Source organism: Hyla sarda, chromosome 5, assembly GCF_029499605.1.
Source record: "Hyla sarda isolate aHylSar1 chromosome 5, aHylSar1.hap1, whole genome shotgun sequence".
In the NCBI taxonomy this organism is placed as follows: Eukaryota; Metazoa; Chordata; class Amphibia; order Anura; family Hylidae; genus Hyla; species Hyla sarda.
The window spans coordinates 168,739,655-168,756,019 of record NC_079193.1 but is presented as its reverse complement, the minus strand read 5'-3'; the positions used below and the strand labels follow the sequence as shown (position 1 = coordinate 168,756,019).

The window sequence follows — 16,365 nt, the reverse complement described above, 5'->3', positions numbered from 1 at the left end:
CGCCCCCTCATGACATCATGCACCGCCCCCTCATTGCAAGTCTATGGGAGGGGGCGTGACGCCCCTCCCATAGACTTGCATTGAGGGGGCGGGGCGTGACGTCATGAGGGGCAGGGCTATGACATCACGAGCTTCCGCCGCCAGCTCTAGCGATCAGAACAGTTTGTTCCAAACACTGAACAGCAGAGTACCCCTTTAAGGAAACCATTTGCATCCTAGAGTAAAACAGTGTGCTGCAGATATTTCTTTATTTCTTTAACTCAAGACATTATTTATGTTAAAGCCCAACTCTGTTATTTTTATAAAATGCAGGTAAAAGCTCATGTGATTTTCTTTAGAAAGCTTTGCACAGTACCTCTTCTTGGTAGGTCACTATATTCTGAGACACGGAAAACTCTATCCTCAATATTGTTGAAATTAAAGTTATTTTCCTTTCCACTCACTAACTGACAAATGCCAAGTTCATGGAAGGTGCCGACAGTTACTGCAAACAGTTCAGTCCTGGGATTTATGGTTGCTGCTGCCTGTGCCGCAATCTGGTTTTGAGAAATCCCTGAAGATCTGCCATCAGAGAATATTATGACTTTATTCTTTACATTGGGTCTCCCACTGCCACTCAAATAATTCTGAAGGTACTTTAAAGCATAGGGTACGTCTGTGGATTCATCTATATACGTAACTTTTGACAAATAGGACACTGCATCCTCAATGTTGTCAGTGAAAGGTACTTCAAGTCTCTGTGTCCCCGCATTGCTGTACTGAATCACAGCTAGTTTTAGCATTTGGTTTAGGTTCATATCTTCAGACAGGATCTTAGATGTTGTGATCTTTACAAATTCCTTTACTTTTTCAAAGTTGCCATAGCCAACACTGCTGGAGCCATCCATCAGGAACACAATGTCAGTGGGTTCATCAAACTCAACTGCAATAAAGCGACATGCAATCAGAGACATCCACAGTGTAGTACACATATATGGGCACCTAATTCAAATGCTATGTTTTTGCAACACTTTTTTTAAGTAATATAATGTCATATCTAAAGCTGACATTTCTAACTTGTAAGGCTAATTCATATGCAACTAATACCATATATACTCGAGTATAAGCCGAACCCGAATATAAGCCGAGGCCCCTAATTTCACCCCAAAAACCCAGGAAAAGTTATTGACTCGACTATAAGCCTAGGGTGGGAAATACATCATCCCCCCTGTCATCATCCAGACCCCCGTCATTAACACCTTCATCATCATCACCCTGTCATCATCCCCCCTTCATCATCACCGCCTGTCATCATCCCCCCTTCATCATCACCGCCTGTCATCATCCCCCCTTCATCATCACCGCCTGTCATCATCCCACACCCCCCCTTCATCATCACCGCCTGTCATCATCCCCCCTTCATCATTACCCTGTCATCATCCCCCCCTTCATCATCACCGCCTGTCATCATCCCACACCCCCCTTCATCATCACCACCTGTCATCATCCCCCTGTCTTCATCATCCCCCCTTCATCATCATCCCCCTGTCATCATCCCACACACCCCCTTCATCATCACCGCCTGTCATCATCCCCCTGTCATCATTCCACACCCCCCCTTCATCATCACCGCCTGTCATCATCCCACCCCCCCTTCATCATCACCGCATGTCATCATCCTCCTGTCATCATCCCACACCCCCCCTTCATCATCACCGCCTGTCATCCCACCCCCCCCTTCATCATCATCCCACCCCCCCTTCAGGGATAGTCGTTGTGGGCTGTCCATCTTCACCGGGGGGCCTCTTCTCCGCGCTTCGGGCCCGGAATAGTGACATTGCCTTGACGACGACGCACAGGGATGCTGCGCATGAACGTCCCTGTGCGTTGTCGTCAAGGCAATGTGACTATTCCGGGGCCGGGGCCGAAGTGCGGAGAAGAGGCTCCCCCCCCCCCCCGGTGAAGATGGACAGCCTGGAATGACTATCCCTCCTCATCGGATGGTCCCTGCAGCACAGATGGCCCGAACCTGCTCACCCTAACTTCCCGCCGAGGGGAGGTGAGTACAAAACAAAAAGGGGGGGGCTGGATGATGACGAAGGCCGCAGTGGTCTTCAACCTGCGGACCTCCAGATGTTTCAAAACTACAACTCCCAGCATGCTGGGAGTTGTAGTTTTGAAACATCTGGAGGTCCGCAGGTTGAAGACCGCCGAGGGCGGAGAGTTCACTCGAATATAAGCCGAGGGGGGTGTTTTCAGCACGAAAAATCGTGCTGAAAAACTCAGCTTATACTCGAGTATATACGGTAATTTATAGCACCTAAATAAAACATGAAGCAATTTAACACATAGGAGTCTACAGCTTTGGATTAAATGTATGTACATTTATGGGTACATACTACAAATAAGCCCTGTGTAGTCTAATCCTGCAGTCATACTGACATCTTTACTGGCTCTACTTTTAGGGGGACATGTATCAAAGATTTTACCCCTGTTTTGTGTGTATTTTTTTGTGCAAAATTTTGCGCAAGCCCTTTTTTTGCGCATTTTTTTGCGCACGTTTTGGTAGAGCATGTCCTCCAGATGTGGCTGAATCAGGGTACCTTGGAGTGAGATCTATAGTACACATGGATTTATTAACTGCATACTTTTCCTTTTACTTTTTTTGCGCAAATATAAGCCATCTTGGACTAAACATAGCAAGATGCTCTAAATCATTGATTCTATTTTCCAAAGAGTGGGTTGAGGAGATTACTATATTTACCCGCAATTTATGAAGCTCATTGCCCTGGATTGAAAAATTTAGCGCTTCTGCACATAATTTAGAATGCCCTTAATGCGTATTGAATAGAAATTGTGTCACTCTAACAGACCTTTTTAAATTGGTGCTTCAGTTTGATACCTTATTAAAAGTTTGCTAGTGAATGTGTTTGCATCCACATATCACAAAAAGGCAATATATACCAATATAAGGGTAAGTTAAAGAGTACCTGTCATCAAACCATATTTTCTAAACTAACTCTGATTATATTCCCTAATGCTTTAAAAAGCTCTGTATCATACCTTTCCCTTTGCTCACATTGTGTGAGCTCCAAGCAGGAGAAAGTGGGCATTCCCCAGCAGGCTTAACGTCACTAAAGCCTGCCAGAGCATTGCCTTGCCATGCCTCGTACGCACTTCCTGAGTTTGGTCTCCTGCCAGGTCAGGAGGAGACTAAACTTACTGTTTGACTTGCGCAGGTAACAGGACAGAGCCACCTAGTGTCTATTTTATCAATCACATTAAAAACATATAAGGGCTGAGAATTTGAACAGTAAGTAAATAGCAAAGTGTCTTATAATTACATGTGGAGGGATCTTAAAATTGCTGTTGGAAAAAGGCACCCTTCCAATAAGAGAGACCTGGAGCAGTTTTCAAAGGAAGAGTGGTCCAACATTCAGGCTGAGAGGTGTAAGAAGCTTATTGATGGTTATAGGAAGCAGCTAATTTCAGTTATTTTTTCCAAAGGGTGTGCAACCAAATATTAAGTTAATACAGCAATATAGAGATAGCGTTCGGCACTGCACTACATAAATGTGGCTCTATGGCAAGTTCGTATGCACCTGTATTGAAAATGGCAACTGCAGTAGATCCGGACTGGGGTGCTCAATTCTTAGAAGACAGTCTATAAGAATGCAGCAATTGAAAAGATGAATGGCACTCACCAGTCTCGTAGTGTAACAAATGTGTTTTATTCCATAAAGTGCAACATAGTTACAGGCAAGGCAAGGGAGGACTCGGACGCTGTCCACGTAGCGGTGATAGCTATTTTGTGCGGTCCGAGTGGTCCGAGGAAGGGAGCTTTGCGCACGAAATAGCTATCACTGCTACGTGGACGGCGTCCGAGTCCTCCCTTGCCTTGACTGTAACTATGTTGCACTTTATGGAATAAAACACGTTTGTTACACTACGAGACTGGTTAGTGCCATTCATCTTTCCAATTGCTGCAAATATTAAGGGTGCCAATAATTTTCTCCAGACCATTTTTGGTTTAGTTCCAATACACACAAAGGTAATAAACATGTGTATAGCAAAACATGTGTTACTGTAATCTTCTTCTGTGAGAAATACTTAATATTCTTGAAATTTCAGGGGTACCAACATTTACGGCCATGACTGTTGTATATAGAAATCATAGGGCCAGATAGCAAAGCATAGTAGAGCCCCAATCCCCAAGATACTCTTTCTTATCACAAGCTCTATTTGTCAATTCCAAGAAAAAAAATCATCACATACCTTGACAAGTGAAGTCCGGACACACAGAATCTAGAAGGAAACAAAAATATTATGAAAAGAGTATACATTTTTACCAGGCACCTTACAAGAAAGAACACATGTAACAAACCTACTTTTACAAGTGTACTTAGTAATATTATGCAGGGTGTTCTCATCCAGCAGATCTTCATACTCTGTTATGAACAACTGCATTCCCTGAGCTTTGGTCCCCTGGCATGTGATTTCCTGTAAAGCCTTCATATGTGGGGTTCGCTTAAATAAATCTCCGACACCAATGCCCACCACCTGGGAACAGATAACTCTGGGTTAGATTACTTTATACTGTACAGGAATACCAGCATTGAAAGACACTGTGAGCCGACTCCCCAAAAAAAAAAAAAAAAAAAAACAATCTATAATTAATAGTTATATTGAATCTTTTCCCGCCAAGATATCTCCTAAGCTCTTTCTGCTCAATAACATTACACCAATGATTAGATTGTGTTTTCATGGTAACAGGTTCCCTTTAAAGGGAAACTGACAGATGAATTAACCCCACTTACCTGAAATACAGGTGGTTAGTGTGGGTCATCCTGAGTAAAAAAATGTATTCCTACCCTAATCCATCCAGCCATTCCTGAGATATAGCACACTCTTGCAATATGCAAATTAACTCTTAACTGCACTGGAAGCGTGTCTAAAGGATTTCTGCACCTCTGATGCCGCCCTCTGGGTCCTGTTAACACTGCACCGCTTATCAATAAGAAAGAGATGAATATTGATGAGTGGCGCATTGCGAATGGGACCCAGACAATAGCATCAGAAGTGCAGATAGTCTTCAAACCCACCCCTTCTGCATTTAAGAGTTCATTTGCATATTGTAACATTACACTGTGTCTCCCAAGCGGCTGAATGGATTCTTGTAAGGAATACATGGTTTACCTAGAATCACCCACACTAACCACATGTATATTTAGGTTTGTGGGGTTGATCTGTCAGTTTACTTTTGAAGCAAAACTGACAGTCTGTTTGATACTGGGTTAAAGTACAGGTAACAGCATTACAGTAAGGGGTCACTTATGTGAACTGAAGTATTTTAGGAGTAATACATCTTCATACTTCTAGTTCTATTCTGCAGCTGTGCATAATGGAGGCGGGAGACCGGCTCGCCGTGCTCCTCTGCCTCCTCAATATTTGCCGCTCCGCCTGCTCCCTTAATGAATATGCAAAAGTATTCACTCTCATGTCTCTAGGAAATGAGAGCCTGTCGGCGCCTGCACTCTGCTTTCCTGTAGTCTTCTCGGAGCAATGAGAGTGAATAGTTTTGCATATTCACTAAGGGAGTGGGCAGAGCGGGGAACATTGAGGAGGCAGAGTATTGCGGCGAGCCGCCTCCCCGCCTGCATTTCACAGAGCTGCGCAATAGAACTAGAACATCAATTCACATAAGTGACCCCTCATTGTAATGCTGTTCACCGGCACAATAACCCAGTATATTTTGTTTAGTGCAGGTGAACAGCCTGTCAGTTTCACTCTAAGGGTAGGGTCACATGTGCCGTATTTTGCTGCATATTTGCTGCTACGTATTTTCCCACCCATTAAGGTCAATGAAAATATGGAACAAAATACAACACATGTCACTCTATCCTTAACCCCTTAAGGACCCAGCCAATTTTCACTGTAGGACCCGGCCATTTTTTGCACATCTGACCACTGTCACTTTAAACATTAATAACTCTGGGATGCTTTTACCTTTCATTCTGATTCCGAGAAAGTTTTTTTGTGACATATTCTACTTTGTTAGTGGTAAAATTTTGTTGATACTTGCCTCATTTCTTGGTGAAAAATTCCAAAATGTAATGAAAAATTTTTACATTTTGCATTTTTTTTACTTTGAAGCTCTCTGCTTATAAGGAAAATGAATATTCCAAATAAATTATATATTGATTCACATATACAATATGTCTACTTTATGTTTCCATCATAAAGTTGACATGTTTTTACTTTTGGAAGACATCAAAGGGCTTCAAAGTATAGCAGCAATTTTCCTAAAAATTTACAAAATCGAAATTTTTCAGAAACCAGTTCTGTTTTGAAGTGGATTTGAAGGACCTTCTTATTAGAAATACCCCACAAATGACCCCATTATGAAAACTGCACCCCTCAAAGTATTCAAAACGACATTCAAAAGGTTTGTTAACCCTTTAGGTGTTTCACAGGAATAGCAGCAAATTGAAGGAGAAAATTCAAAATCTTCATTTTTTACACTGGAGATACAATATATTAGCGAAAAGAAGGCGGCGCTCTAATCCTAAAATATAGGAAATGAGGTGTATGTTACTCAACCGGTGTGAGTGGGGGTCACACTGGATGTGTACTCCCCCACAAACACCCTGGGTCCTCTTCAAACGTAAAATTTATCTCCCAGTCTCTGACACAAGAACATCCCTTTCAGGAGTGCGCAAGGTATTCCGGAAAACCCATAAGGAATCCGTAGCGACAATAAAAACAAATATAGAAAAAGACCAGCGCTCAGAGTAGGAGAAATGACAGAGTAATTTCAGGTTGTCATACGAAGCAGAGAAGTGGTTCACTTACTTCACATGGGGGGAGTGTAAGACAAAGTCTCACATACTATCCCCCCTCCAGGAAAGCATACAGGTAATAACCAAGAGAAGTCCTCGCATATCATAGGGTTTTAATAGCAACGCGTTTCGGAGGTCATATATACAGCTTCCTTCTTCAGGCATACGTTACATATAAAATGACAAACTTATATACTCACACATACTGTCCATAGGGATGATGGCATCCAATCCTACTGCATGTGCCAGTAATTCCTCTTCCGGGGAGTACCCCCCGGGCCACGCAATCCCAAACGGACCACATGACACTGTGCCACATGGTACCGGTATTGGGAACACGTCACCCAAGGTCCCCTCCCCCGGAAGCCGACACCATAAATGTAAACTTCCGACCACGTGACCATCCAGGTCACATGATTGGACAACCGTATGCGCATTCGCGGCACCCGTGCGTCCCACAGTGGAACGCACAAGGGTACCGCGCACGCGCACACTGCTTGAAAGGCGCTATGCATTCCACAATGGATCGCACCGCCATGATTGTCCCAAACTGGAATATATGCGCCCACACTAGTGCTAGGCGGTAATCTATATATAATCAAATGTAATATAAATCCAAATTTTAAGGCATTGATATTCTCTCTTAGATCCATTCATCCAATTGACATGTAGTGCATTACATTAATAACAATTAATAAAAATACATAAAACTTCTCAATAATTCATATAAATAGTAGACAATAGAAAGCAAATATAAAAAGCAATTATAAATAGAAAAAAAACAATACATATAATTACACATACATAAAGTACACCTATAGTGTTTTTTTTTTTTTTTTTTTAAATAAACCTAAAATTCATTAATATACATGCTCTAAAGATTCATTAAGACCCTGTGGTGACAATGTATTTAGCTTAAAAATCCAGAACATCTCCTTATTACATAATAATTTAAAATTCATATTAGGTATCTTCTCTAGGGGCGTCACCCTCATCAGAGTAGGGTATATTTGTTTTTATCATTTTTTACACTGGCATGTTCTTGTAGACCCAGTTATTGAATTTTTACAAGAGGTAAAAGGAGAGAAATCTTCCTAAAATGTGTAACCCAATTTCTCTCGAGTAAGAAAATACCTAATATGTGTATGTCAAGTGTTCGGCGGGCGCACTAGAGGGCTCAGAAGGGAAGGAGCGACAGTGGGATTTTGGAGAGTGAGTTTTTCTGAAATGGTTTTTGGGGGGCATGTCACATTTAGGAAGCCCCTATGGTGCCAGAACAGCAAAAAAATAAAAAAAAACACATGGCATACTATTTTGGAAACTACACCCCTCAAGGCACGTAACAAGGGGTCCAGTGAGCCTTAACACCCCACAGGTGAGGTGTTTGATGACTTTTCGTTTAAGTTCTATGTGTAAATGATTTATTTTATTTTTTCTCTAAAATGCTAGTTTTCCCTCAAATGTAATTTTTTTTACAAGGGATAATAGGACAAAATGCCCCCCCAAATTTGTAACCCCATCTCTTCTGAGTATGGAAATACCCCATGTTAGGACTTAAAATGCTTTACGGGCGAACTACAATGGTCAGAAGAGAAGGAGTCACATTTGGCTTTTGAAAAGCAAATTTTGCTGAAATGGTTTTGGGGGGGGGGGGGGGGCATGTCCCATTTAGGAAGCCACTATGGTGCCAGGACAGCAAAAAAAAAAAAAAACACAGGGCATACTATTTTGGAAACTGCACCCCTCAAGGCACATAACAAGGTGTACAGTGAGCCTTAACACCTCACAGGTGTTTGACGACTTTTCGTGAAAGTTGGATGTGTAAATGATTTTTTCTTCCACTAAAATGCTAGTTTTCCCTCAAATTTTAAATTTTTACATCGGGTAATAGAACAAAATCCCCCCCATAATTTGTAACCCCATCTCTTCTGAGTATGGAAATACCCCATATGTGGACATCAAGTGCTCTGCTGGCGCACTTCAATGCTCAGAAGAGAAGGAGTGCCATTGAGCTTTTGGGGAAAAAAATTGTTTGGAATGGAAGTCAGGGGCCATGTGCGTTTACAAAGCCCCCCGTGGTGCCAGAACAGTGGACCCCGCCACATGTGACCCTATTTTGGAAACTACACTCCTCACAGAATTTAATAATGGGTGCAGTGAGTATTTACACCCCACTGGCGTTTGACAGATCTTTGGAACAGTGGGCTGTGCAAATAAAAAATTACATTTTTCATTTTCATGGACCACTGTTCCAAAGATCTGTCAAATGCCAGTGGGGTGTAAATGCTCACTGTACCCCTTATTACATTACGTGAGGAGTGTAGTTTCCAAAATGGGGTCACATGTGGGGGGGGGGTCCATTGTTTTGGCACTATTTTGGCTTTGTAAACACATGTGGCCTTCAATTCCGGACAACTTTTCTCTTCAAAATCCCAATGGCACTCCTTCTCTTCTGAGCATTGTAGTTCGCCCTCAGAGAACTTTACATCCACATATGGGGTATGTTCTTACTCAGAGGAAATGGGGTTACAAAATTTAGGGAGCTTTTTTCCTATTTTCCCTAGTGAAAATGAAAAATTTAGGGTAACACTAGCATTTTAGTGAAATTTTTTTTTTTTTTTCATTTTTCCATCCAACTTTGAAGAATTTTCATTAAACACCTGTGGGGTGTTAAGGCTCACTATACCCCTTGTTACATTCCGTGAGGGGTGTAGTTTCCAAAATGGGGTCACATGTGGATATTTTTTTTTGCGTTTATGTCAGAACCGCTGTAAAATCAGCCACCCCTGTGCAAGTCACCAATTTAGGCCTCAAATGTACATAGTGCACTCTCACTCCTGAGCCTTGTTGTGCGTCCGCAGAGATTTTACGCCCAAATATGGGGTATTTTCGTACTTTTTTTCCTTTTACTGCTTGCGAAAATAAAAAGTATGGGGCAACACCAGCATGTTAGTGTAAATTTTGTAATTTTTTTACACTAACAGGCTGGTGTAGACTCTAAATTTTCCTTTTCATAAGGGGTAAAAGGAGAAAAAGCTATTTCTGCCGAGTACGAAAATACCCCATATGTGGCCCTTAACTGTTTCCTTGAAATATGACAGGGCTCCGAAGTGAGAGAGCGCCATGCGCATTTGAGGACTAAATTAGGGATTGCATAGGGGTGGACATAGGGGTATTCTACGCCAGTGATTCCCAAACAGGGTGCCTCCAGCTGTTGCTAAATTCCCAGCATGTCTGGACAGTCAGTGGCTGTCCGGAAATGCTGGGAGTTGTTGTTTTGCAACAGCTGGAGGCTCTGTTTTGGAAACACTGCCATACAATACGTTTTTCATTTTTAGTGGGGGGGGGGGGGGGGGGCACAGTGTAAGGGGGTGTTTATGTAGTGTTTTACCCTTTATTATGTGGTAGTGTAGTGTAGTGTTTTTAGGGTACATTCGCACTGGTGGGTTACGGTGAGTTTCCCGCTAGGATTTAGCGCTGCGGCGAAAAATTTGCCGCAGCCCAAACTTGAAGCAGGTAACTTACTGTAAATCTGCCCATGTGAATATACCCTGTACGTTCACATGGGGGGGGGGGGGGGGGGGCAAACCTCCAGTTGTTTCAAAACTACAACGCCCAGCATGTGCTGACAGACTGTGCATGCTGGGAGTTGTACTTTTGCAACAGCTGGAGGCACACTGGTTGGAAAACCTTCAGTTAGGTTCTGTTACCTAACTCAGTATTTTCCAACTAGTGTGCCTCCAGCTGTTGCAAAACTACGACTCCCAGCATGTACTGATCGACGAAGGGCATGCTGGGAGATGTAGTTATGCAATAGCTGGAGGTACGCAACTACAACTCCCAGCATGTCGAGACAGCTGTTTGGGCATGCTGGGATTTGCAGTTTTGCAACATCTGGAGGGCTACAGTTTTAGAGAACACTGCAAAGTGATCTCCAAACTGTGGTCCTCCAGCTGTTGCAAAACTGCAAATCCCAGCATGCCCAGAAAGCAAACAGCTGTTTGGGCATGCTAGGAGTTGTAGTTTTGCAAGATCTGAAGGGCTACAGTTTAGAGACCACTATATAGTGGTCTCAAACTGTAGCCCTCCAGTTGTTGCAAAACTACATATTCCAGCATGCCCAAACAGCTGTCTGGGCATGCTGGGAGTTGTAGTTTTGCAACATCTGGAGGGCTGTAGTTAGAGACCACCATTTAGTGGTCTCAAACTGTACCCTCCAGATGCTGGGCAACTCACCGGCTTCCGTACAATCCAGTCTCACGACGTCGCCACCCGCCGATCTCCGTCGCCCGCAGCCTCCGTCGCCCGCCCGGATGGGTAAGTGATCTTCGGCGCCGGTCCCCGTCGTTTCCCCGTCCTGCCCTGCCTATTGTGGGTGGGCAGGACGGGGGAAAACGAAAGTTAACCCCCCCGCCCCCGATCTGCTATTGGTGGTCACGTCTAGACCACCAATAGCAGGGATAGGAGGGGTGGCACCCCTGCCACCTCACTCCTATCCCTTCAGGGGGATCATGGGTGTCTTAGACAACCGCGATCCCCCTTATATTCCGGGCCACCATAGACCCGTAATGACCCGGAATCGCGCAAATCGCAAGTGTGAATTCACTTGCGATTTGCCGCAGTCGCTGACATGGGGGGGGGGGGTCTGATTACCACCCTGGGCGTTTGCACGGGATGCCTTCTGAATGATTTCAGCAGGCATCCCAGTCCGATCCCCGCCCGTCGCACAGCGTGGACTGGAACTGCCCATGACTTAACTGTACGTCATGGGTCCTTAAGACCCAGGGTGTCGTGACGTAACATTACGTCATGGGTCCTGTAGGGGTTAAAGGGGTACTCCGCTGGAAAACATTTTTTTTTTTTTTTTTTTTAAATCAACTGATGCCAGAAAGTTAAACAGATTTGTAAATTACTTATAACTTCTATTTAAAAATCTTAATCCTTCCAGTACTTATCAGCTGGTGTATGCTCCAGAGGAAGTTCTTTTCTTTTTGAATTTCTTTTCTGTCTGGCCACAGTGCTTTCTGCTGACACCTCTGTCCATGTCAGGAACTGTCCAGAGCAGAATAGGTTTGCTATGGGGATTTTCTCCTATTCTTGACAGTTCCTTAAATGGACAGAGGTGTCAGCAGAGAGCACTGTGGTCAGGCAGAAAGGAAATTGAAAAAGAAAAGTACTTCCTCTGGAGCATACAGCAGCTGATATATACTGGAAGGATTAAGATTTTTAAATAGAAGCAATTTACAAATCTGTTTAAAGGGGTATTCCAGGCAAAAACTTTTTTATATATATCAACTGGCTCTGGAAAGTTAAACAGATTTGTAAATTACTTCTATTAAAAAATCTTAATCCTTCCAATAGTTATTAGCTTCTGAAGTTTTCTGTCTAACTGCTCAATGATGATGTCACGTCCCGGGAGCTGTGCATGATGGGAGAATATCCCTTGCATGATGGGAAAATCTCCCCATAGGAGCTGGACAGCTCCCGGGATGTGAGTCATCAGAAAGCAGTTAGACAGAAAACAGCAACTCAACTTCAGAAGCTAATAACTATTGGAAGGATTAAGATTTTTTTAATAGAAGTAATTTACAAATCTGTTTAACTTTCCGGAGCCAGTTGATATATAAAAAAAAAGTTTTTGCCTGGAATACCCCTTTAACATTCTGACACCAGTTGAAAAAAAATGTTTTCCAGTGGAGTACCCCTTTAAGGTTTTGATCACGTCCCTTCTTTTTCTTCTTTACTCGAGACTGTACAGATTGTTATTTACATGTAAGTTTTTCCTTAGAAAGTTTCATGCATAAAACTTTCTCCCATCTTTGTAGCCTGTATTTGGACCTGTTCTATTTTATCAGTTTATTTTTGTAGGGGGGGGGGGGGGGCTTGTGTCTCCAGAACTTACTATTTACTATTGCAAATTCACAGAATTCTGGCTTTATCTTGGCACAAGTCATGTAAGACAGTTTATTTTTTCAAACTATGCTATGAGTTTTACATGCTTTTTAGGCACTTTTATTTGCACCCAAAAGAGGTTTGGCCTTGATAAAAGGGGCATGGCTTAATATGCAATGGTCCGTTGAAGTTCCTATGGGAAGGAAACAGCTGTCACCAATCAATACGCACTGGCGTCTTACACTCGTAGCGGCATGCTGCCGCCATCCTGCACTGAAGTTATGAAATAAAGAAGATATTATACAGCACATGGTGAGTGTCTTTGTTATTCCTTCTATTACTGGATGGCTTAATATGCAACATTATGCACCAACACCATCCTAGAATAATCTGAGCCAACTAAGAGTTGGTCTAAACTAAGACTAGACATTCGCAACAAATTTATCAAACAGCTTGAGCCACAGTGATAAATCTGGCACATTCTTAAAGGAGTACTTTGTATTACTCAATTGTGCCCGGGCTGCAAAAAGTTAAAAAAATCAAACACCTTCTGTCGTGCCCCCCGTTGCGCCGATATAGCTCTTCCGTCCTTCTGTCCCGGTGTTCGTCCTGCTTCCTGTGCATGGAACGTCACACTGCAATCAGCTTATCGCCGGCTGCAGAGATGTCCTGCCTCGGCCGGTGATAGGCTAAGCAAAGTGTCATGTGAGGAGCCTGGGACCCGCCTTCTCCTGGAGGACAGAAGAGGCATATCGGCGCAACGGGGGAGCAACAGGAGGTGAGTTAAAGTTTTTTTTTTTACTTTATGCAGCTCCGGCACAATGGCAAAATAAAGCACTACAGTACATTACTCTTTTAAAAGTTAACACTGTCTAAGAATTAGATAATTTTAGTAAATCTGAGATCTCACTAGAGCCAAACCAAGCTTTGTGAAGTCTGTTGTGACTTGTGACCTATAAAAATATTAAATAAACATACTAAAAAGAAATGTGTGCCAATATCAAGTGTAGGTTGGTGTAAAGTCTAAAGCTATAATCAACAGATGTCCAATGAATGAAAAGGTTATAAAAAGGTGAGTATAGATAATAAATAACTTTTGAAGCAGGTAAGAGTGTGGCTTGGCCTTGAATAAAGGTTTACTTCAGAGGAAACATATACGGTATATATTATAACGCGGTGACATTCTTGACATGTATAGATAATGGTACAATAATATGCTATGACTCATGATTGCTTTTCATTAGGAAGAGAGAAAATGACCTTTATGATGCAGAACTTGTAAGGCTTCCCACACTTCCTGAATTCTTACTTTGTGGCATCATATTCTGAAAATGATTTTACATGCACCATGCAAGGTCTGGTATTTTCTTTTCTAAAGACATTCTAATCTGCTGATATGTCATAGCAGCAGTATAACTGGTCTGACAACAACATAAATATCCAACAGATTTACAGATTTCATACACCTTAAATATACTGTACTTACCAGAAGCCATTGTCAGCCTTAATCAGTGATTTTAATAATTGGATCTCTTGATCACAGGAAAAATGTGGGTACTGTCCCACATAGCGGTTACGCAGCGTATTTCACGTGGCACAAAATGTGCTGCACAGCGGGAAATGTAGCGTATTCTGCGATGAGCATACACACAGGGCTAGTTTGGGGGGAGAGGGGGGGGGGTCACACTCTGATGTGACTGTGACACGCGGCCCAGCCGCCAAACCTCACTGAAGACACAGGGCGTTGGCAAGTCCTGTGTGTATGCTCATCACAGAATGTGCTGCATATTTCCCACTACGCAGCACATTTTGCAAAGTGTGAAATGTGCTGCGTTAGACCCAGGGGTCAAGTCCTGGAAAAAAAAAGTGTGGGAACTAACCCAAGATTTTTCCACTCAAGGGCTGGTCCTGCAGGACTCTTGCTAATGGGAATGGCATTCCTGCTGTGGAAAAAGTGCAGGTACTCAGTTCCCACCTGTTCCTGTAGGACTTGAGCCCTGGTTAGACCGTACCATAAGAACACAATGAAAACATTACCCTCCTTCCTATCCTGAAGGATATGTAGCCCCCACACAGTGATTGACAGCTTTCTCTGTACACACTGATACAGCGTAGGCTGTCAATTATCCTATGTGGGTGGGGTAATCAGGGCTCTCACTTTCTCTCCTTGCAGTCCTATCAAGGGAGTGTTTTATAAAGTTCCCTTAAAGCGCAACTATCATAATAATTTACCCCCTTAACCTAATACAAGTATGTGAAAGGTGTTACCAGTGACTTTGGCTGCTTTATAACAGTCATGAACATCTTAAAATAAATACTTTTTTGTGGAGTCACCAACAGTTGGATAGGCGTGGTCAGGGGTTCCCAATGCCCCTTTATGTCAGCGCTGGTACTGCTGTACGATTGACACTGCACCCTCCATTTCTTTTATGTGTGTGCGGCAAGTTCTCAGAGCGAGCGCCTAGGATTACCCAGGCGCACGATGGCTGCATTACACTTGTAAACACCTTTCACATACTGGTAAGAAAACAAATTTGAGAGCATAGAAACTATCTTACTTTATACCATTGTTACTATCCTATTAGCATATTGCTACATATGGATGTATAAAACAGATGGAACACTGGTCTGATCAGAGTTCATCTTGTCATATGAACTTAGTATTAGCGGTTAAAGTCCTGGTGCAGAATGAATCATTCATATTGAGGATACTGTACATGGCTGCAAAGAATAATTATCACTGGTTAATTAAGTTATGAGCCCCTTATCCCTGTGCTATACAGTAGATATTGTCTCGTCATTCAATTCACAAAGCAACATTTGCTTTTTATGTGTTTCCCATCATAATCATACTGACTGAAGGTTTTTTTTATATGCCAAATTGAGGCAAAGTTTTCTTTTTTTCTTTCTTTTTGACCGGAAAAAATAAAAACACCACAAAAAAACTGTCCTGTTGTTTTGCACTCCCAAGATGCAATTGTACAATTTTTTCAAAAATAGTGGATTTTAGTCTTTAGCCATTTTTTCTTTGATGCCTTTTCCGCTGTGTTTTTATCATGACAAGTCATGTGATTCTTTAATTATGTGACTCAAAGATTTCAAATGAAGAAATGGGGAAATAAAGCCAGAAAAACTGCAATGCTAAACCCATGTGGGCTTTTTTATGGCATTTTCCCCCATAGACTTCAATGGGAGAAAATCGCTAAGATTTTGTTAAAAAAAAAAAAATGCCATAGTCGCAATATACTGTGATTTTGGAAAACTGCCCCTGAGCCCAAAATTGCAGAAAAACTGCCAAAGAATGAAAAAACGCCAAAAGAAAAAAAGCCAAGTGGGTTTGACATTTCATAAATCCTTTCAGACTTTCAGCTCACCAAAAAACTGTGCGGCACTTGTGGCATTTTTGGGTTGTTTTTGAAAAGAAAAAACAAAACAAAAACAAACAGATATAAACCTAGCCAGAGCTAAATGAAACAAAATTTCATCAAAAACAAGTACTAAAAGTTCTTAATGGTTTTCTTCTTACCTTCTTGTATGTCATAGTTATAGTTTTATGTAGTTTAATTGCTGATTTGTTTCATAACCGCTTCCTAATGCAGCGATTCCTGTTGACTGCATTTTTGTTGTTTCTGCTTTTCAAGTACCATAACTTTGA

At 42.3% G+C, this 16,365-nt stretch overlaps 1 protein-coding gene across 1 annotated transcript in view; it reads right to left on the bottom strand.

The window, feature by feature from the left end:
- Window positions 1–16,365, bottom strand: part of LOC130274546 (collagen alpha-1(VI) chain-like) — a 133,656-nt gene that overhangs the window by 2,371 nt on the left and 114,920 nt on the right. The window contains exons 33-35 of the mRNA XM_056522987.1: window positions 4,368–4,539; window positions 4,255–4,284; window positions 356–922 (exon numbers count right to left, since the gene is read on the bottom strand). Coding sequence (XP_056378962.1) covers window positions 356–922; window positions 4,255–4,284; window positions 4,368–4,539 — 769 coding nt within the window. The remainder of the gene's footprint in view (window positions 1–355; window positions 923–4,254; window positions 4,285–4,367; window positions 4,540–16,365) is intronic.